Source organism: Henckelia pumila, chromosome 3, assembly GCF_033568475.1.
Source record: "Henckelia pumila isolate YLH828 chromosome 3, ASM3356847v2, whole genome shotgun sequence".
NCBI classification, from domain to species: Eukaryota; Viridiplantae; Streptophyta; class Magnoliopsida; order Lamiales; family Gesneriaceae; genus Henckelia; species Henckelia pumila.
Window position 1 is genome coordinate 45,831,490 of NC_133122.1, and position 23,545 is coordinate 45,855,034.

A 23,545-nucleotide genomic window follows, 5' to 3' on the forward strand; every position below is an offset into this window, starting at 1 on the left:
GACCTTCACGAGTGTCGGGAGGAACTGTTCGTTCATCATCACGTCTTCTTTTTGGATTTATTCTATCATTATCACTCTCCCTAATACGGGTATCACGGTCAGCATCATTTCTTCTACCACCACTGCGAATATTGTTTGCCCCCGAAAGCTCTTCAGATATGGAGATACCATGATGGAGAAACCGTAGTAGGACTGTGATGCAATGGAATTAAACCCCTGGCAGAATAATAATTGCAGTGTAATTGGATAGGAATCAAAGTCCTACCAGAATATGAACTGTAGAAACCAAGTAGGACTCTATCAACTATTATCATTATAAATTCAGCACCGCAGTATGTGTTCCCCGTATAAATTCAGCCTTTTATGGTCGATCCTCGTAATTTTTGCAGTGGCAAACAATATTCGTTCTCGACAATTAAATTTCTGATAATACTCCGATAAAAATTCTACTCTCGGTCCTTTCAACATACGCAACATGCCCGAGAGTGGGGGGCCTATGATAGGTTACACCTAAAAATTCAACTGGGCCTGAGCCCAATCATGAAGGTCCACTCCAAATATTTTTTAGGCCCAAACTTATTTAAATATTATATATATTTAAATCAAGCAGGCCCTGAATTCTACAAAAACCCATAAAAGGCTCAAGCCCGTGAAACTCTCCGAATATCTATAAATAACTCAAGTCACCTCATTATTAAGGTACACACTTTCTTTAGCACTATGACGCTTTACTCTCGATTATTATTCCTTGAGTAATAACTGACTTTAGCGTCGGAGTGCCTTCGCCGGGAAACCTCCCGGCTCCTCTGACTTTGTTTTGTGACGTAGGAACAACCCACTGAAGATCTCCATCGGGAACATACAAGGATCCGTTGATACTCCGGACTTTGCGGAAGCAACGTGTCATATACAAGTGATTTTTGGCTAAATAAGATAACATATTAAAACTAAAATTTTATAATATAGAGAATTAAAATCTCGTTGAGAAATTTATAGGATAAATTAGGAATTTCCCTATTTTTAATAGTTATATAAGGTTTGAGTTTAGTAAAAATTATTTTAACGCCGCCAATAATGAAGTTCTCTCGTAAGAGCATCTGTAGTGTGGGGTTTATAATTTTTTTATAAACCCTCCACTAAAAACCCACACCATTGCAGAGGTGGGGTTTTTGTTTTTTTTTTTTTTAAATCTGTCCCAAAATCTTGAGACGGGTTTATCTTTTTTTTTTTAAATTGTTTTAGTTGCAAGAAGGGGAGTGCAGCGCACTCCATTAAAATATATATATATATATATATATTTTCAAAAAAAATTTATATTTTCTTTTTGAGTTATATTTCATAGGTTTCAGTATATTTTTTTATAATTATTTTTTCAATATTTTTTAATTATTTAACAGTTGAATTATTTAAAATACTAAATAATATTAAATTAAATATTATAATTAATAATATATGTGATAAAAGAAATAAATGTAAATGAAATTATAAATCAATATAATTGAATTGAGAGTGGGTCCCATAAAAAAGTTTATGGAGAGGTTTATGACGGAAGATGAGATCCTAGCATATGGGTAATATCCAAACCATGCATTCAACGGTTCGTATTTTTACACATAGGCATAATTAATTATATATTGTTGACGTGGCAAATCATGAGATATTACATCTATCATTGGGGTATTACTCATGTGCTAGGTTGAAATCTACCGTTTAGAACAACGAAAAGAGGTTTTAAAAAGAGATGGAGTTTTTAACTTTTGATGTGGCACTGATGTGGCATAACAAAAACCCGAGGTTTAAGATTACAGATGCCCTAATGGTCAAAATGGTCATGTCATGGAAACAAAAATCAAACCTACAAAACAATACAAAAAAATTTTACTTTAATCTTATAATATAAATAATAAAATAAAAAACAGATGAGAATTTGGAGAAACCAAGAAAGTTTGGAATAGATAGCTTCCCACTTGTTTTCTTTTTCTTTTTTTATTAATATCAGTTTGTCTTCTCACGTTTTCAGTAATTTTTATTTTTATTTTTTTTTAACTTTTTTACTCTTTATTTAAGAAATAATATTTTAATTTTAAAAAGAAAAATAACTCCAAAAATTTGGACCTCTTCGCCCCCTCCCCCCACCACCGTTTCCCTCTACCACCCTACCCCTTGTTCAGCTTTAAAATTGAGAGGGGGGAGGGGGGGGGCCCTCTCCCCCCCCTTCACTCCGTCTCTGCCTCAGGGAAAAATAATCACCAGAAAACAAATACGTTTACAAAACTCAATATTAGTGATTGTGTATTAAAACCTACTTTTTTCAAAAAGTTGAGAAAATAAATAACATCAAAAAAACTAGTAGAAACTATAATAGAAAAACTAATATAATGTTGAACATATGTGCCGAAAACAAAAACCAAGGTTTCACTTTCGAATTGACACTTCACTAGCGTGATTCTTCAAGTGTCTCCAACACTTCGTGGCAATACGGTTATTTAGCAATGATCGGCGATAAATCTTCAGAAAAATCTCGATCAACTCTAAAATATGTTCTGAACTATACTCAGTTGATCTCGCTTCGTTGCTCTCTCTTTTGCTTCTCTTTATCGTGCCTTATTTTTCTTGTTTAAATAGATCTTCAATATCCTAGAAATCCTTCCTTGAATAGACTCCTACATAATATTAAAACAAGGCTTTGTTATGAATCAAATTCAATTATACATGAAATAATATTATCTATTAATTTAAATATGTCTAAGAAAGACAAAACAGAATAGAATTTTATCACAATTAGGAAACAATTCAAAGACACGTGAAAAACACGTCCTTACAAATACAATTTGAAAAATTCAATTTTCTCAAGGGGAAAGAAAAAAGCAATAAATACAAACTATATATATGCCTTCATAACAAGAATTTCATTCAAAATAAAATAATGGAATTAATTGAACCTGCTACAGCCTATAGCCTGTTCTATATCTATATCTATATCTATATCTATATCTATATCTATACTATTCTTAAAGCGCTAATAACTCAAAATGGGCCAGTTACTTGCCCTTGACAGGTTTATGATTTTCTATAGCCACCGCCAACGGAACAAACACGTCGAAGGAAGAGTGGTAGAGGGAAACTGTGATTACCGTTTCTTCCGGTTATCGCATTTCATTGCCTTTTCTTTTGTAAATCGTCTATCATTCTTCCATCTTTCTCTGCGCACGTATACAACTTCTAGCTTCTGCTTGGGATTGCAAATCTTCTTGTAGGTTTGTTCTCATCGATTTTTTTAACCCAAATGCTGTAAATCGCTCAGACTTGCTTTTACATATAGATCTGTAATTTTTTTTCTAGATTTGAGTTTTTATTGCTTCGTATTCTTATTTCTTTGTCTATTTTCATACGCATTTTTTTTTTCGAGATCTGAGATTTTGTCTGTTTGAAAAATATCAAACACTTAGAGGATGTTTTACATAAATATTTTCACATAGATGTGTTGTTTTTTGGTTTTTAAAGATGCGTTTTTGTTTGCCTAGAAAAGATCTTATGCTTACAAAGACAATGTTATAAATAGATATTTTTACTGATTTAAGATGTGTGTTTTTTTTAACAGGTGTTTAGCATTAACCAGGTGTTCAACGTCCTGTATCATCCGATATTTTTTTGTTTTGTGGTATCTGGTTTGGACTTCTAACTTTTCATACGGGTTTGTTCTTGTAGCCTTTTTCCCTGTTTGAAGATGCATCGGTTTTTGTTCTAACTAGCAAACATGTTCTTCTTGTTGTTTGTTTTCAAATGATATAACGTCTAATTTTTCCACAGCTGCAAGAGAAAAAACTCGTAAACAAGGAAGCGGCTCATACGATAGGTGATCAACTTATAAGATAGGTAATTAACTTATTCTGTATCGGTCTTCACATTTTCTCATCTTCTGCAATTTCTTTAATTGTTTACAATTTCTTTAGCTTGGAATCTTTCGAATAGCATCCCGTGAATTGTTTGCTGTTTGTTACGATCTATTTTCTTAGATTAACGTTTTCTTTGGCTTACACTAGAAAAGAAAATGAATAGTCAGAGATGAAGATTGGAAAATAGAATGACTTTTTTTAGCCGAGAGTTGAAAAAAAAAATCAATATTTTCGGTTATAATAAGAATTTTTTTCATGTGGTTTTTGCTGATTCATATGATTTTTGAATAGAGGTTGTAAGATTGTCTTTATAGTTTTGTGAACTTAGATATGTCCTATAGTAAATATAAAGCTTGGTATTGAGTTAATTTGTTACGTTTATGCTTTTGATTCAGTTGTCTCCTCTATGTCCTCCATTAACCCCAACAATCAACGGAATTTTTTTTCAAAATGTTGGTTATATATGAAATAGATAATTTTTAAATATTATTAGTGTATAATGTATATGTTAGCAATCCTCGAAGAATAACCAGTGTGCGATAAATATTTATAGCAACCCTTTGAAGAATTTTAAAAATAATGTATCATTAATGCGAATAAGAATTTGATTTATAACTTCCCGAACAAATATATACAAAAAAAAATTATGTTAAAATTTTAAAATTATAAATAAAAAACATGAGGCATCATATCAGTATGTTCATTTTTGCTTCATGGACCCACGAATTACACTTGTGGTCTTTACTTTTGCCTTTCTATTAAAATAACAGATTTAAAGTGCTGTTGTGTAGCTTCGAAGAAGATTAAACTGACGAATATTTAGGTATACTGTTTTATCCTTTACCTTTTTCTTTACCTTTAACAAGTACTCAACTACTAAACTTATTTCTATACCATAGCGTGTTTTATTCAGCTTTTTTCACCAAGATTAAACTTACGAATATTTAGGCTTTACTATTTTACCTTGTTTAGTTTTATTCTTGAAATTGACGATAATGTCAGAAAGTGGAGAAGGGCATGTCTTAGACGCTAATAAGCTAATGAAATCTCAGAAAAGGAAATATGCTTGCTTAGAAAACCGTAGATTGGCAAAAAATACGCGACGAAAAGAACAAAGGCAAATAGCAATCCTAAATACCATTGACAATGAAAATGTTGAGGTTGACCCATTAAGCTATATAGTCAGCTGCCCAGATTCATTATCTAATTTACAAAACTGTGAATTTTGTGGAGCAAAACGTATTTACCTAGAACCACCAATGTTTTGTTGTTCACTAGGAGAAATAAATCTTTTACCCAGAGAAATGCCTGCTGAGTTAGTACAGTTGTATCTTGGGAATGGTGAAGATGCTAAAGAATTTAATAATTGTATTCATAGTTACAATAACATGTTTGCATTTACATCAATCGGTGCACATTGTGACAAATCTTTAGCTACAAGAAATGCTGAAATTTATACTTTTCGTGTACAAGGTCAAGTTTATCATTTCATGGATCAATTAAGACCATCAAATAACGAAAAACCTAAAAATCTTCAAATGTATTTTTTTGATACCGAACATGAGATCTTCAATCGAATGAGTATTAGTTCAAAATTCAAGGAAACTCTTGTAAATAAATTAACTCATATTTTAACAATAAATCCATATGCAAATTTCTTCCGAAGTCTCAATAGTATTCAAAACCTACACGAATATAAAATTATTTTACAAGCTGATCCTAACATTGACCAGCGTGTCTTTAATAAGCCCACTGTGTCTCAAATTGCTGGAATATGGCTAGAATCTAACGAAAACGAGCAATATAAAAGTCAAAAAATACAAGTTTATCCAAAAGACAGCCATCCTCAGATAATTAAACATTACTTTGCTTGTTATGATCCTATGAAATATCCTCTTATATTTCCAAATGGAGAACCTGGTTGGCATCGACAAATTGAAAAATTAAATCAAAGACAAAAAACAATGATTCCTACACCAACATGTAGTGGTCAAACTATTTATGACATCCAAAATCCCGAAAATGAAAATTACTTCACACACACTGAATATTTCGAGAAGAATAAAAACAAAAGGTCAACGGCGTCATGCCGTGAGTATTATTGTTATAAGCTACAAATAAGAGAGAATGATAAATCTTTCTTACTGCATATTGGTAGGCTTTTGCAACAATATATAGTAGATATGTACATAAAAATTGAAACATCGAGATTAGACTTTTTCAAAACTAAGGACATGCAAAATCGGTTGCGAAACGAAGTATACAAAGGTTTAATGGATGGTATTACACAAGGGTGTCAAATGGGTATTGATGTTGGAAAACGCATAATATTACCTTCATCATTTATCGGAGGACCTAGAGATATGCGTAAAAGGTATATGGATGCTATAACTTTAGTTCAACGTTATGGAAAGCCTGATATGTTTTTGACAATAACTTCAAATCCAAATTGGTCAGAAATAAAAGCTTTGTGTTTACCTTCTGATGAAATACAAAATAGACCTGATTTAATTGCAAGGATATTTCGTGCGAAGCTTCAATTCTTAAAAAATGAATTGTTCAAGAATGACATTTTTGGCCATGTTATTGCTTACACTTATGTAATAGAATTCCAAAAAAGAGGTTTACAACATGCTCATTTCTTGCTTATTTTAAACCATGCATCAAAAATGTGTCACCCTGAAGCATTTGATAGAATTGTTTGTGCAGAATTACCTAATCCACATACTGATCCATACTTATTTTCGTTGGTAATTAAACATATGATGCATGGACCTTGTGGTTTACTTAATCCTACATGTCCTTGTATGAAAAAAGGTTCCTGTAAATTCAATTACCCTAAAGAATTCTCAGAAAATACTAAATATGGAACAAACTCATATCCAATATATCGGCGTCGAAACAATAATCATGTTGTTACCATTAGGGGTTTTCAGCTTGATAATCGGTGGGTTGTGCCTTATAATCGATATCTTTTGGCTAAATTTAATTGTCACATTAATGTTGAAATATGTTCAACAATTCAAGCTATAAAATATATATATAAATATATTTATAAAGGACATGACAAGATTTTATATACATTAGTTGCGGATAAAGGAGACTTCATACTTGATGAAATCAAAAATTTTCAAAGTGCAAGATGGATTTCACCACCTGAATCAATTTGGCGAATTTTCAAATTTGATCTCAATTTTGTGCATCCATCTGTAATATGTTTACCAATTCATTTAGAGAATGAGCAATTAGTAACTTTCCATGCTAATCAATCACTATGCAACATTGCTAACAACCCTACAATTAGAAAAACGATCCTAACACAATTTTTCTATATGAACAAATACAATGAATATGCCAAAAAAATGAATTGCTTATATATCGAATTTCCTGAACACTTTACCTGACACAATGAATCAAAAGAATGGGAACCACGTAAAAAACATGAAGTCATAGGTCGAATTTTTAGTTGCCACCCATCAGACGGTGATAAATTTTATCTCAAATTGTTGCTAATGCACATTAGAAAACCAACTTCCTTCAGAGAATTGCGAAAAATCAATGAGAAATCTTTTACTACATTTAGAGAAGCTGCACAAATGTTAGGATTAATGGAAAATGATAGTACTGCTGAGTTGTGTATCCAAGAAGCCGCTGCTTATCTGATGCCTGCTGCCTTACGACAATTATTTGCAACAGTCCTTGTTTACTGTAATCCTAAAAATCCAAAACAATTGTGGTCATAGTTTGAATCTTTCTTGTCGCAAGATTTTGAGCAGGACACAACTCTTACTCCTTGTGTAATTAGACATAAAGTTTTAAAAATCCTTGCTTATTATATTTACTCGATGGGAAAAAATTGGAGGACTTTCTCTTTGTGAACGATGATGTGATTATAAATTCTCATGATAATTTAACAAAATAATTACAAACTGAACGGGATATAATTATACCTGATGAAGATCTTTTGGCCGTCAATCAATTAAATGAAGAACAAAAATTTGCTTACAATCGAATATTATATCATGTCAACAATAATTTGCCAAATGTATTCTTTGTCGATGGTCCTGGAGGTACTGGCAAAACATTTTTATATAAAGCATTGCTTGCTACAATTCGCTCAGCCGGTCATATAGCACTTGCTACAGCCACTTCAGGAGTGGCAGCATCTTACTTCCAGAAGGACGTACTTCTCATTCAAGATTTAAAATTTCTTTAGATGAACATGATTACAAACCTTGTAGCATCAGTAAACAAAGCACATTAGCTCATCTAATTAAGCTCGCAAAATTAATTCTTTGGGATGAAGCTACAGTGGCTAAACGTAGTATTATTGAAAAATTGGACGAAACGTTGAGAGATATAATGAATTCAAACGTAATATTTGGTGGTAAAATTATTGTATTTGGTGGAGATTTTCGTCAAACTTTACCAGTAATTCTCAAAGGTACCAAAGATGATATTATTGATTCTTCGATTGTCATGTGACGCCCGGGACTGAAGAGGCAGGGAGTGGTCACCGGTGCCAAGAGGTTGCACGGACAATGAGCGGCTCCTGGTAGGCTTCTAGGTGGAGGGAGACATGAATGAACCGATCCCGTGCCGGAATGAGAGGGATTCTGAGACTGTGTAGGTATGAGACTACATGGTTGAGGAGGGCTTAAAAGATTTCATATGTACTATTCATATCAAGAAGGTACATCTTTTTTTCGGGAGCTCATCACATAAGAACTCCAAAGTTAAGCGTGCTTGACTTGGGGCAATTATAGGATGGGTGACCCCCTGGAAAGTTTTCCAGGGTGCGTGTGAGTGAGGACATAAGCACGCTGAAAAGACACGTCTTGATACAATGGGGCGTTACAAATGGTATCAGAGCCGACCTCTCTTAGTACGGTATGGTTCGGGGACGAACCAAGCGGAAGCTGGTAGGCATGTGACACCCGGGGCTGAAGAGGCAGGGAGTGATCGCCGGTGCCAAGAGGTTGCACGGACAATGAGCGGCTCCTGGTAGGCTTCTAGACGGAGGGAGACATGAATGAACCGATCCCGTGCCGGAATGAGAGGGATTCTGAGACTGTGTAGGTATAGGACTACATGGTTGAGGAGGGCTTAAAAGATTTCATATGTACTATTCATATCAATAAGGTGCATCTTCTTTTCGGAAGCTCATCACATACGAACTCCAAAGTTAAGTGTGCTTGACTTGGGGCAATTATAGGATGGGTGACCCTCTGAGAAGTTTTCCAGGGTGCGTGTGAGTGAGGTCATAAGCACGCTGAAAAGACACGTTTTGATACAGTGGGGCGTTACATGTCATGTCACCTTTATGGAACCAATTTGATAAAATAAACCTTAAGCAAAATATGCGAGCAATACTCGATCAGAATTTCTCGACTTACTTGCTGAAAATTGGTGATGGAGTTGAAGATACTAATGAAAAAGATGAAATTCAAATACCTCATATAGCAAACATTCCATTTACAGATGATATAACGTCCTTGAATACATTAGTAGACGTGGTATTTCCAAATATTGACGATTGCAATTTGGATTTCTCTTTATTTGTTAATCGAGCCATACTTACCACAAGAAATGAGTTTGTTCACGAAATAAACGATGTCCTAATTAATCGATTTCCTGGCGAAGAGACCACATATTTTAGTTGTGATGAAAACACAAGTAGTTGTATTGTACCAGATCAAGAAGAATTGTTTCATTCTTTAACTCCTCAAGAACTTCCTCCTCATAAACTAACTTTGAAAATAAATGCACCAATCATATTACTAAGAAACATTAATCCTACCGAAGGATTTTGTAATGGTACACGGCTACTTTGCAAAGGTTTTAATGCGAATATTATTTACGCTGAAATTTCAGTTGGCGTCCATGCAAGAAAACCTGTATTTATTCCTCGTATAACATTCGAAGCTCCACATGATAATTTCTCATCTATTCCATTTAAAAGAAAACAATTTTCAGTACGGTTATGTTATGCAATGACAATTAACAAAGCACAAGGTCAAACTTTAGATTTTGTTCGTGTCTATTTGAAAGAACATGTTTTCTCACATGGCCAACTTTATGTTGCATTGTCAAGAGCGAAAAGTATAGATCAATTAAAAGTTTTTATTAGACCATCAACACCATTAATCCAAAGTACTAACTATACAAAGAATGTTGTATATCACGACGTTCTGAAATCTGCGAGTGCTCATTAATACAGGTAAATCCTTGTCTTATTCTCTTTTCATTTATTATACTTTTATATTTAAAATCATATTAAATAGTTTCCACACTTTGCAGATATGACAAATATATAAATAAGCCAAGTTCTTCTCCAAATCTCCTTATCTCTTTGTAATTAAAATATGTACCGTTGTTGCTTATTTTATTCTTGAGCTTTATTTTTCCTCCAGATTTGCTTTGTGCTGTTATACGTGTTCCCACCATGATCTGTTGAAAAAACTAAAAGAAATTTGCAAGATTTCGTGATTGTCAATGAAAAGTAAGCCATTTTATTGCAGAACATACTATTTTGTTATACACTTCAAAGTCTCTCCAATTATATTGAATTTTTATGTGGATACAGGTGTAGGCTTTTGATATTTACATTATGGGAAGAATTCCTACAAAGTAAGGTATGCCTTATTCGACCGAAAATGTTTATAACATGCCTGTAATTTTAGGAACGAAACTTTCAGTTAATACTTTTTATGGTCAAATATTTTTCCTTCTTTCTTTATTATGTAAAGGAAACTGAACATAAATTGAATGATATTATTATATTTTAATATATGCAACTTTTCTCATAAAAAACATATTATTATAGGGTTGTCCATCGGGAGAACGATACCAAATAGTATAATTCTATTTGATTCTCCAATACAACCAGCTGAGGAGTTAAATTTATGGTAATTGAAAACCTTTATTATGTCATTGTACAGCTTTTAAAATTAATTCTTACTATTTTAGAAATATTTTATGTTTGTTTCTAACTATTACTTCTGAAATATATATTTATTATGATCGCTACCTAACTGGATTAGATAAAGCATATCACCCAAAAAAAAACCTCAAGTGTCACCAAAAAATATTCCTTAATTGATTACCAATATGGTTAATAAGAAACAAACTACTAATGTCATAATATTCTAACCTAAATTACCAGTAAATATAATTTTTAACCTTATAGTAATCAGAAAAATAAAGACATTTTCTTATTTGGGTTGAAGTAATTCAAGTGATTAACTGTCCTTATTATAGTACTACTATATGTATAGTACAAAGAATGAAAGATCAACGATATTTGGATATTTTCCCTTGGGTAATAACTAATTAGATTCTGTTGACATTGACCAAGTGCCATCACAGCAGTGAATTACTTGGTCAATGATAAAAAGAATTTTGAGAGTGACAAAAAAATCTATAAATTTATGGAAATTAGTAAATTTAAAATCAAACAGATACCATAAGCCTGGGTGTGCAACAGATTAATGTGAATAACTACCATAGCTGAAAATATAGTATCTTGAAAGATTATGAAATTAATTGATACAAGCTGATCATCTTATGTGAAAGTTAATTTGTGCATTCTACGTTGAGCTAAGGCATTACGAGATTTGAACTGAAGACCTCTTGCACCCAAATTGAGAATCATACCACTAAACTAAATACTCAATTTTCTGATAGGTTATCATACCATGGGTTGGCAGCAGAATTATTTTCATGGAACACCTTACTTCAGGTAAACTAATGCCTATAACATGCGTATCTCTTGAAGTATTGTTCATGGTAGCGCGGTAGGATTGTAGTTTTATTTGATTTCAACTTGCTAATATTTGTGTATTAAATACTATATTTAGACTTGTTTTCTCACAGAATTTCAATGGCTATATAATCGAGCTGAAATTAATGGGTATGAAGAATATACTGGCTTGGTGTACAGATATGCTGATTGATATGAGGAATATTCTGTCACAACTACGAGAAAAAATTTGACGTTTTACCTGTCATATAATGACATTCTTGTTCCACAGACAGGAACTGGAGCAGCCTAGAGAATCTGAGAAACTAAGCTTAGAAGGTGATATTGTAGGTGGACTGATTCTCGAACGACAAATTTATTTCCTAAAAGACGAACCAAAAATTTTTGGAATCAATTCTACCATTGTGGCTCGGAACGTTGATGCTGGTTTTGGAGCATTTTCAAGGTCGGTCGCCCAAGCGTAAAGTTTTTTCAACTCTTTATGGGAATTTTTTGTCGTTTTCCACAAAATTGACCATAGAAATTAGCTTTCTTAATGAACTTTCAGCCATATCTCCTGAAAGTACCCCATTTTTTCATGTGTCATGGTCACCTACATGGTTGCTGCTAATATTAGTTGGGTATTAGAATGCATGTACAGTTCGAGTTGGATCAGTCTTATGTTCTTGGCTAAATCTATTATTTATCTGGGTATTCAAATTCAAGTTTTTTCCATGCATTTAAAAAGAGGCTTGAGCTCTAGAAACAGAAGCTCAACATTAGTTGGGAAATAAAAGTTCACTACACAGTTTGGTCTCAAAATTAGCTATCAATTGTAAAAAACGCGTGCTCAAAGCTCGGGCTTGAACCACACTTGAACAATAACTTGAGTAGCCCAATTTCCATTCGATAACACTTAATTTAGTATTGTAATATTTAATTTTGTCCCTTAATATTTTTTATGATCGGGTAAAGAATCACCACATATTTTCTTGTTTCTTCTCCATCGCTACTTAATGAAAAAGTGGCATGTTTTTCTGTTCTCAGGTTTCTCTACTATAATGAATAAGTAGCATATTTCCTTTTTTTTTTTTTTGCTCCTTCTCAACTATTGTTTTTTCATTGCATAATTCATCTTTGAGCATTTATAAATAGCATGTTTTTTTTTGTTCTCAGGCTTGTGTGCTTGCAGTTGCATCCAACTTTCAATTTGCCACACCCCACCGAATCATACGTTTCATTCATTGCCATTGATCGGTCGAACTACGAAATCTAGCCAGAAGCCGGTGAGCAGTTCTTTGAACGCGATCTCCAGCCAAATGGTAAGATTCTATCTGCTCTTATATATATTTTCCTCCATTCTAATCAAGATACAACAGCAGCACTGCAGCAGGCCTAAAAATCAAAGTGAATCAAACATGGTCTGAAACAATATTGATTTATTCCTTCCAAATTGTTTTTGATATTTCATTGTACCCGAGGCTACCTTGGTCATTTGTTTTCCTTAGTCGAATGGATGCTTGTTGATAAATGTCTTGGCATGGCACTGCGAAACCAGTTCGACATACACCAAGTATACATATGTCTGTTCCTTTGGGGGACAGGGACCGTTAACTTAGAGCTCTGATCTAAACACAGGCCTGTTTCGAAGGAAATTCCTCTTGCGATATCCCACGAGTATGATGTACAAGTAATGCTGTGACCTTGCAGGATCAGCTCCAGTTGGCTGTTGGTTTCATTTTGGCTTGTAATATAAGTGTTGAAATGTACTGCCCAATCTTCAAATTCTTGCATGGATATTGCTTGTGTTGAAGTTTTGCTTATTGGAATTTGGTTTTGTTTATACTTTCAGAAACAAAGAGAGAAATTATACATATTAATGTGGCACAATACATGAATCTCTGTCGTTTATAAATTGGAAGTTTTATGGACATATCTTTGTTTTATTAATTTTTTTTTGATTCCCTTAATATCATAGTACTGTAAATCTAGGTAAACACCTCAATTCATTGAGGTGGCCCGACCTAGTATAGAATCTATTCTTCTATAATAAATTGCGGATGAGGAATACATGCGGGCCAAGTGGTGGTTGTCAATTAGGTTAAGTGGGCAACGTTTAGGTGGATTTTTTTTAAAATAAAATAAATTTAATAAAAATTAATAAAAAATATAGCAATGTAGGAGAAGTTGCAGAAATAGTATAATCCGGGACTTCCTGTCCCGGATTCAACAGAGAGCTGTCGCCTGTCAGATCTGACAGCTCTCTGTTCCTGTTGAATCCGGGACAGAGATTTCCGGATTCAATTTTGTTTTCTTTTTTCTTTTTTATTTTTAATAGCAATGCAAGGTTTTGTGGGTTGGAAAAAAAATTGGTTGGACCTGCTCCGGGAAGCGAACTTAATTTGAAATTGATATAGGTTTTGGTTGGAAAAAATGGAGTTATTGAAATTTTTTTTTATCTCATTCTTAATTTTGGAAGTAGATTAATGGCTATTCGTTTTTTTTATGTGATGTTTATATATTTAATGGATTTTATTATGATTACTAATTATAATATGTTTTGATCATGATTTTTAATATTGTTAGATTATTAATTCGTCGGATTCATTTTAATTCACACGCTGTTGAAAGATAAGTATTATACTTTTTTTTGAAGATTGTATTATTTTTTTGATTAAGTAAATTAAAAATTAAATTAATTATATTTAATAAAGGTTCGATTTTTTTTTTGTGTGTGATTAGACTAACTGAAAGTTAAATATAATTATTTTAGAGATTGATGTAATTATTTTAGGTTTGCAAATATTATTTGTTGTAGTGATTATATGTCGAATGCAATTTACGATATATACACATTAATTTTTTAATTTAAGAACAAAATATATTATAGTACAATTAATAATATTTAATGTTAATAATTATTTTGACAAAAAAAGACAGAAATTGATCATATAATTCTTAGAAAAATAATTTTGATAATTACCTTTCAACTGCATACGAAAATAAGAGCTATCAACTAATTCAATTATAATCAGACAATATTTAAAAATTATTAGAACAAAACATACAACTAAAAAAACATCATAGAAAATAAATTTCAAATGTATAAAAAAACATTTTACTAGATTCAATTCATTTTAAGTATTTTATTTCAGAAAATCAACAAATAATATAATTTGTAGTAAAATAACTTCGATAATTATATTTTAACTGCGTACGAAAGTAAGATCTATCAACGAGTTCAATTATAATCTAACAATGTTTAAAAAATTATTACAACAAAACATACAACTAAAAAAACATCATAAAAAATAAACTTAAAAGGTATAAAAAAAACTTTTTACTAGATTATTTTCGTTTTAGGTATTTTATAAATTTCAGAAAATAACAAATAATATAATTTGTAGGAAAATAATTACGATAATTACCTTGTAACTAAGTACAAAAGTAAGATGTACCGACAGATTCAATTATAATATGACAATATATAAATTAATAGAACAAAAAATACAACTAAAAAAACATCATAATAATTTTTAAAATGTATAAAAAGAACTTTTTAATATATTAAATTCGCTTAGTTCAGCAAAATCAACAAATAATATAATTTTTAGCAAAATAATTTTTTAATTATCTTTTAATTACTTACGAAAGTAAGATCTACCGACGAATTCAATTATAATCTGACAATATTTCAAAAATTATTGAAACCAAATATAAAACTGAAAAAATATCATATAAAATAAATTTATTAAAATATAATAAAAATTAAATATATGTATCATGGAAAAATTTGTGTTTACCTTCAACAACTACGAAAACTTAATCCGAAAAATTCACGCAACTTGGGAGTTGGGAATACATAACATAACAAGGAAGCTTTATTCTAAAAAAAAACAAAGAAGCTTTCGAATAATTAAACATGGTGCAGCCGATTTTTTCCCCAACCCACAAAACCTTGCATGATTATAAAAAAACAAAACAAAAACATAAAACAAAACTGAATCCGGTAATCTCTGTCTCGGATTCAACAGAGAACAAAGAGCTGTCAAATCTGACAACTTTCTGTTGAATCCGGGACAGGGAGTCCCGCATTATACTATTTCAATAACTTCTCCCATATTGCTAGCTATATTTTTATTAATTTTATATTATTTTAAAAAAAAAAACCACGTTTAGGTCCAGTCTATATTCAAAATCAAACTAAATTATTGATCCTATGAAGTTGTATATTTTTAATTTCTATGGCCAATATATATAAATTGACATTAAGTCTAAAATAAAAGATAATTGACAAAAATCTGATTTTTATTGATCCTACGGTGTTATTTCTTGTACGGGAAAGTAACATTTTTTATCCACTAATTTTTCTTATTTTGAGTTTTGGTTCAATATATTTTCAAAGTTGGTTTTGGCACACTTTGAATTTTTTTATTTTTTTTGGCCTTTTGACTCTTATTTCACGGGAAAAGCTGGATCCTATATAATTGAGTTTAGCTTCAGCCAGGTTTCCCCTAGTGACACAGATACTGTCGTAATAATTAGCTAGCCAAAATCCAACTTTTTGTGACTGACAAACGAGTCGGCCCAAATTAACAAAATAATAATGTCAATGTTATAATCCACCGAGTGTATTTCACCCATGGATCTTTCACCATACCAGCATAGCATTGGCCAAACTGAAAAAGCAATCCTGCACTAAAATAAGTATTTCCTCATAAATCATAACACCATTATTTTTAAAATAAAAAAAGGAAATAAAAATAAAAATCACTTGTTATATATCGATCCACATTCCAATGGATAGTACGTAGATGCTCGCTGCACCGATTGATTTTCACAATTATATTTGTATTTTCTAAGGGAGATAGAATATTATCATCAAATATTGTGAATGACAAAAGAAATTAGTTAGCATGCATTTAAGAATGACAAGTTTTCTAAATATTTTATATTGTAAAACTCATTACTATGTTTTTATGCTTATTTTTGTAATTTTATGTGGCTTAATTTGAAAGGATACTTTTTTCAGTTTTTGGTTATATTCTTTATTTTTAGATATAAAAAAAATTAAAGAGTAAAATTTATTTTGGTATACGAACTATTGATAAAATATCAAATTGGTAAATGAACTATTGAAAATGGCTTAATTGATACATGATCGAACTAAAAGGTCAATTTTATCCTTTAGTATAGTTACTTTGAAGTCCAATTATTTTTAATAAATTCAACTAAGTGCACACTTAATTTTTCAAATTATTTATTGATTAAAAGTATAAAAATAAATTTATATTAATTTAAAAATTATAAGAAATAAATATTTTACTATTTTATAATATATTTATATTTTACTCAATAATAAATTATTTATTCAAATTTAATATATTTTTAAAATGTTAATAAATATATAATAAAATGGTATTTTTTCTATCTATATTAAATTATTATCCGTTTTTAAAAAAAAATTAATATAAAAATTATATATTAATAAAATCACACTCTGTGGCAAAATTTGTTTGTTCCTCCCCTACACCTTTTCTGTGGGTGTCTGAGAGCTTTCCTTCTTGGCTTGTAGTTCTTGTAACTAAAGATACTATTTGCGATTAATAAAGGTTACAAGTTCTTGTCAAAAATAAAAAAATAAAATCACACTCAATAAATAAATCATATTCATATACACAACTTAAATACCGATAAAAATATAATAAAATAAATAAATAATTATTTATATTTAAATTCAAGCATGAATAAAAAATAAAAACTTACAAATTCTTAAATCAAGTAGAAATTTTAGGTCATTACAATCATGCAAATCGAGACAACGAGCGAGATTTGTATATGATATTTGTTTTTTCATGATCTAAATCTTTAATGTTGAACATTTTTTTTAATTTTAAACAAAAAAAAATGGATTTCGTAAAACTAAAATGGTGATTATGTTTGCTAGGGCTTCAACAGTTTAAAAGTAAGATCAACGGACTCCGTTGATATATTTTTATTTTATAATATCTACATCAACATATTACATTATTTGTTGTATAATTTGAGTTGACATTTATTTATCATGATATAATTTTAAATAAATATGATATTTTTAAAATTAATCAATAAATAACATTGAAAATTAAATTATGTACCTAATCAAATTTTATTAATAGTAATTGGACTAAATAGCAATTTAGATTAAGGGTAAATTTGACCTTTTAATTTGATCATATACCAATTAAAGTTATTATACTATTACAATAATTCATGTACCAATTTGATATTTTATCAATAGTTCGTATACCAAAATGAATAATACTAAAAAATTAAGCCAACCCAATTTTATACTATAAAAAATTATTTCAAATTGAAGAAGTCGTCTATGTCTAGTTACTAGTTGAAATCACTCAATTAAAAAAAAAGACATATTAAACTTACAAATTCACATCATTCTATATAATAATAATTTTTTTTAAAAAAACCATACAAATGTTTATAAAAATCTGATTTTTAAAAAAATATATATGCGGTCTATGGAAAAACTCAATGAGCACGATATACATGATAAGATGTGCACGCTTCATTGCAACGTACAGTAGATAGTGGTTCTCGCAAAATTTGGCAGTTCTTTTCAAAATGGTCTACCTTCGAATTAATTATATCTACCGAAATATTAAGATGTATTCACGCCAACATCTCAATATAAATTACATAGACTCACCCACGAACATGTATATATACTTTAATAATGATTTTGCTTTAATAATACTTAATACTTTAATAATGACTTTGCTTTAATAATACTTAAAATTCTCGTACTCTCTGTTGATTGATCGATGAAGAAAAGTGTGCGTCCTTTTCCAATGTTTGTGTGGTCGCAATTACTCGCAAATGGCTGAGGACCGAGAGTCAGTGCGATGATTGGCACATATATTAGGAAATACGGTGATGTTCAGAAGTCAGTGAAGGAAAAGATCAAAACTATTTTTTTAAGTAAATCCCAAACACTATCTATATGATCACTACATGTAGAAGCGAGTGTTTGTCAGTTAACTGGTGATAATGGTGTAACTCAAATTTTTTAAACCGTACGATTGCTCTATTCAACAAAAACAATTACTGTATCTCAACGCAATGTACACTCCCAACCCTTGTAAATATGTTTGGTAGACGGGGGGACCTCGCTTTATTTTTAGTGGAGTGTGTGGTGTCCATCATACGTCCACATAGTCTCCTCTGGTTCAAAATTCTACATTTTTTATTGAGAATCCTGTTGTGTGGCTCAGGATATCTGGTGATTAAAATGTGAAAATTGATCTGTACTTTGCACATTTTTTGTAAATAGAGAGTTCCCATTTTCCGAAAATTTTGTTGGCCAAACCCGGCCATCTTCTTCACATTTGGCTGTACTAGTACTAGTAAAAGTTATGTGCCGCATTGATCAGTACACATAAATTATTAATAATTTTTCGATTATATTAGTTATACAATAATTATAATAATTTTCTCTTCAGTTTATTTTCTTAAATTTAATTTAAAATATAACATTGTATGAAACAAATGTTAAATAATGCATGTGAAGCGAATAAATCATTTAAATCAAAACCAAAAAGTAATTTTTAAATCTAATTTTTTTTTCCATTATAGTCTTTTGAATATTTTTATTACGTTTATACCCCTAAATTTCGTCTAATCTATATTCATCTACTTATAGTTTTTGGGCAAAGTTATTAGTTAACAATTGAAAAACTATCAACAAATCTCAATTATACAATATATACTATCAAAAGTCATACAACTTAATGAAGATTATACCATGTAGAATACACATGAGAATTATATAAATTTATTATTAATAGTGAATTAATATTTATTAGAATTGATTTTTATCAAAAATGTTGATCAAGTTACCCATTGAATTAATCGTACACTTTCAAATAAATATTTTAATTTTTAATGAAACATAACTAATAAAAAAATATTTGAGATTAGCGCAAAACCAGATGAGATGACCAAATAATAATATTATCATATAAATATTTAATTATGAATGGTTAACTTTATTCCACATTAGTTTTTTTCTCTCACAGCTTAACTTCTAATTATCTTCTCTAAAAAAACTTCTAATTATCTACAATTTATAAAGACACTTTATTATACTATTAATATTACAATTAATAATTGTGAAAAAGATTTTAAACTAATACTAGCTAGCACAGCATATGTGCAATTAATGTGCAATTAGCTAGTAATCCATGAATGTTGACTTACTATGAAATATTTATTATCATATACAATTATCTTTATATATTTACACTTATTCCTATATCACATTCACTTGTATATCCTATATTTATTTAGTTTTACATAGAATAGTGTAGAATAAAATAGCAAAGTTTCAAATTCACAATTGTAAAACTTTAATTACTCTTTTTATTTACACACTTTTAGATAAGAAATAGATTGATTTCATATAATTATACCAGCTGGCATGATGAAAACAATTTCTATATATAGAGAGAGAGAGCAAAGGCACAACAATTTCCTAAGTAAAATAAATTCAAATTCAGCGTGAAATTAAATACTATAATGAGGTTGATCAAGAATATTCTACATATGAATGCTGGAGATGGTGAGACTAGCTACGCCAAAAATTCAACTCTTCAAGTAATACTTTGATCTCCATCAATTATTTTATTTGTCCCCCATTATATATTTTGTCCAACAAAAATACTGCATGTGTTGAATATTACTTGAAAAATAAATATAGGTACTCAATAATAATCTGAATCCTGGTGCCTAAACAAGCTAGGTTTTTTCGACATATACAAACGGAGGTCATATAGATAGAAATTAATGTTTTATGTAATAATTTCTCAGAAATCTGGGATATCAAAAACATGGCCTATATTAGATGAAACCCTGAAAAATATGCTGAATACGGAGAGATTCGAGGAGGGATGCTGCTTCAAAATGGTCGATTTGGGTTGCGCGTCGGGCCCTAACACGTTGTTAGTCGTCTCCCATATCATGGACACTCTACAAAGTCTCTCCAGCACTGCATTTCAAGAATTTCAATTTTTCTTGAATGATCTTCCAGGTGATATATATATTCAAATAATTTTCCAATCATTCTTATCTCAAATTCAAATCTTCCGATCGAGCGAACCAAATGCAACCTAAAATTTGTTGTTGTTTTTTTTCTCCCCCATAGATAATGACTTCAACAACTTGTTCAAGTTGGTGCAAAACTTCTACCAAGAAAAAGAAACTAAAACAAAACCGCGATGCTTTATACATGGCTCGCCCGGGTCTTTCTACGATAGACTATTTGCAAGCAAGAGTATGCACTTTGCTTATTCTTCTTACAGTGTCCATTGGCTCTCTAAGGTACTAACTATTTCTTGGATTTTGTGGCTTGATTAAAAATTTTCTTTTCTCCCTATCGACTGAAAGAATTCAAAGCTCATAAATAAAGAAAAAGTAACCTCAAATTTTATTTAGCTTAATTAAGACATATATTTAAGACATTAGGGAATAGTTAAAAACACGCAAAAAAAAAAGAATATAAAATTATGAATAATGCATGACAGGTTTTAAACAAATATATATTCAAAATTAAAAGAACGTGCCTAGCTATTATTTTTTGTCTTAAAAGTATATTATACGTATATATAAGTTCTCATTAGTTATTATCATGCGAGTCCTTCGACCCCACAGAGGGGGTATTACTACCCTCTGTATTTGAATGCCCGGATTGGCCAATTTCCATCTGGGCCCCACAATTTTCATGTGGGGCCCGGATGGATATTGGCTTTTGGCCAATCCGGGCCGTCCATTTGCAGAGGGGGGTAATACCCCTCTGCAGGGTCCAATGACCCTTATCATGCATGCATCCCCTCGAATTTGTACAAGTATATAAGACTGAAATGTTTGTGCGTGATCGTACCAAATTTTAGGTATATTTGTCGTTAAAAAATGACAGGTTCCCGATGGACTTGAGAGCAATAACAAAGAAAATATATACATAGCAATGACAAGTCCCGTGAACATATTGCAATCATATGCAAACCAATTTCGAAGCGACTTCTCAAAATTTCTTGGTGTTCGAGGTGATGAAATAATACGCGGTGGGCGTATGGTGTTGTCGTTAGCTGGAAGACGTGTGGAAGACACTTCTTCCATAGATGAAAATGCACAGTACACAATTCTTGCAGAGACACTTTACGACATGGTCGTCGAGGTAAATTTTCTATAAATATAATGGATAATGCTACGTATATGTACATAGAGTGTCATATAGAGAGTTACATGCTTATGTTGAATTAGAAAATTATCCCAAAACTTTCTAAAAAATGTTTCTTTAATTTTATCAGACCACAATTGTTTGTCTTGCTAAAAAAATACAATAATGAATTTTTTTTTTTACAAGATTCAAATTGAATGTAAAAAATACTTTAATGATTTTTTTACAAGATTCAAATGAGTATCTTTATTATACGATATAGAAATTTTCCCTTTTCAAATAATATTTTTCCCTTAGTGATGGCATACAACGGGGTATATATTATTTAATTTTAATTTTTCATAATTAGATGAGAAATATTGTGATATCTTAATGATTGCATACAACAGTATTATTGTAGTTTACTATTGATTTTTTCGACAAGGTATCACACTTCAGAGTTTCTTAACCTGGCTGGGATTACTTGACACATGCAGTACCTATATATATCTATATCCATTTGTCAAAAAGAATGATAGTTAGATTGTATTTTTTCTATACTATTACAGAATCTAACACATGTAGTTAATTTTGAAAAGTTCTTGGCAACATATAAGTTATTTTCAATTTAGGATTCTGACATGGGAAAATTAATGTTTTTTTCACTTTTTAAGTTGTCCAATTTTGGGTTTCATTAACATCACGGGTGCAAACATGCATACAGGGGCTGATCAAGAAGGACGATCTGTATTCTTTTAACGTGCCTATATACACCCCTTGCCCGCGCGAAGTTGAGACGATAATCAGCAAAGAAGGGTCCTTCAAATTGGACAAGATGGACGTTTATCCGGTCCCATGGGATCCTAGCCAAGACGAAGATGGTTTATTTTTCGAAAAACATAGGAGTGCGAAATTTGTGGCAGACGGTGTTCGGGCAGTAATTGAGCCATTGCTAGCTAGCCATTTTAGTAGGATAATAAACTACGATGCTGTATTTAAGAATTATGCAGAAAAGTTGGGTGAGCATTTGTCTAAGGAGAAGCCATCATACTTTACCATAACCCTTTCTTTGAGAAGGAAATTATAAGGAAAAGATGCTTTATTGTTTAATAAAGCGAATGGATTTTTATAAGTTTTATGATAAAATCTTAGCTAGAATTTCTTTTATGTTTTGAATTGATAATTGGATATAATGAATGATCTTGTGCATAATTTAATTTATTTCAATCATCATGGGTATTGAGGAAAATAAAAATATATAATTTGCTGGTATCGATCGCAGATATAAGCTTGTTATTGAATCACTTGTCACTCACTCCCCAATTATTATTGTATGCATAACAAATATTTATATGAAATATAAAGTAATTTATATTTAACGTTATGTTTATTTTATTATTTATTTTATTTTAAAAAATTATGGTAGTTATGGGATAAGAGTATTTTGGCGACAAAAATTAGCATGACATAATATATCAAAAGTAGTTATTATCTATGTTTCAAACTTAATAATATAGAAGAGATACAGAGTGGTCTTATACTAATTATCAGTTTTCGTCCTTTGTTGGTTCCGAATAAATTAATCCTATGTTTTAGGGATCTTAGCTATCATAATCAAGGTTTGTTATTCTCAACATAAAATTATTATCTTAAGTTGAATTTATTTCGTAGTTGACTATATGATATGTTTGGCATTTG

At 30.8% G+C, this 23,545-nt stretch overlaps 2 protein-coding genes and 1 long non-coding RNA gene across 3 annotated transcripts; all 3 read left to right on the forward strand.

Moving 5' to 3' along the window:
* Window positions 1–3,129: 3,129 nt before the first annotated feature.
* LOC140892172 (uncharacterized) lies at window positions 3,130–10,809 on the forward strand. The gene is made up of 7 exons (XR_012152753.1): window positions 3,130–3,257; window positions 3,602–3,694; window positions 3,811–3,876; window positions 4,667–4,719; window positions 10,310–10,398; window positions 10,483–10,531; window positions 10,723–10,809. It is a non-coding gene; the product is annotated as an uncharacterized lncRNA (long non-coding RNA).
* A 783-nt stretch (window positions 10,810–11,592) lies between these two features.
* Window positions 11,593–13,480, forward strand: LOC140893466 (uncharacterized). The gene is made up of 4 exons (XM_073302534.1): window positions 11,593–11,637; window positions 11,930–12,103; window positions 12,814–12,959; window positions 13,146–13,480. Exons 1-3 carry the CDS (start codon window positions 11,594–11,596, stop codon window positions 12,911–12,913), a joined length of 318 nt encoding a protein of 105 aa, XP_073158635.1. The 5' UTR covers window position 11,593; the 3' UTR covers window positions 12,914–12,959; window positions 13,146–13,480.
* Window positions 13,481–20,182: 6,702 nt separating this feature from the next.
* Window positions 20,183–22,934, forward strand: LOC140888636 (benzoate carboxyl methyltransferase-like). Its single transcript, XM_073296334.1, has 5 exons — window positions 20,183–20,289; window positions 20,503–20,722; window positions 20,837–21,012; window positions 21,608–21,865; window positions 22,572–22,934. The coding sequence occupies exons 1-5, from the start codon at window positions 20,212–20,214 to the stop codon at window positions 22,932–22,934; spliced, it is 1,095 nt and encodes a 364-aa protein (XP_073152435.1). The 5' UTR covers window positions 20,183–20,211.
* Window positions 22,935–23,545: the final 611 nt, after the last annotated feature.

Bases quoted from the DNA above. Each gene is read 5' to 3' on its own strand.
- LOC140888636 (XM_073296334.1), top strand. From the start codon at position 20,212: ATGAGGTTGATCAAGAATATTCTACATATGAATGCTGGAGATGGTGAG. The intron at 21,013-21,607 runs GTACTAACTATT...AAAAAATGACAG, and splicing joins GTGTCCATTGGCTCTCTAAG to GTTCCCGATGGACTTGAGAG. The intron at 21,866-22,571 runs GTAAATTTTCTA...ACATGCATACAG, and splicing joins TTTACGACATGGTCGTCGAG to GGGCTGATCAAGAAGGACGA.
- LOC140893466 (XM_073302534.1), top strand. From the start codon at position 11,594: ATGGGTTGGCAGCAGAATTATTTTCATGGAACACCTTACTTCAG. The intron at 11,638-11,929 runs GTAAACTAATGC...CTTGTTCCACAG, and splicing joins CATGGAACACCTTACTTCAG to ACAGGAACTGGAGCAGCCTA. The intron at 12,104-12,813 runs GTCGGTCGCCCA...TTTTGTTCTCAG, and splicing joins GGTTTTGGAGCATTTTCAAG to GCTTGTGTGCTTGCAGTTGC.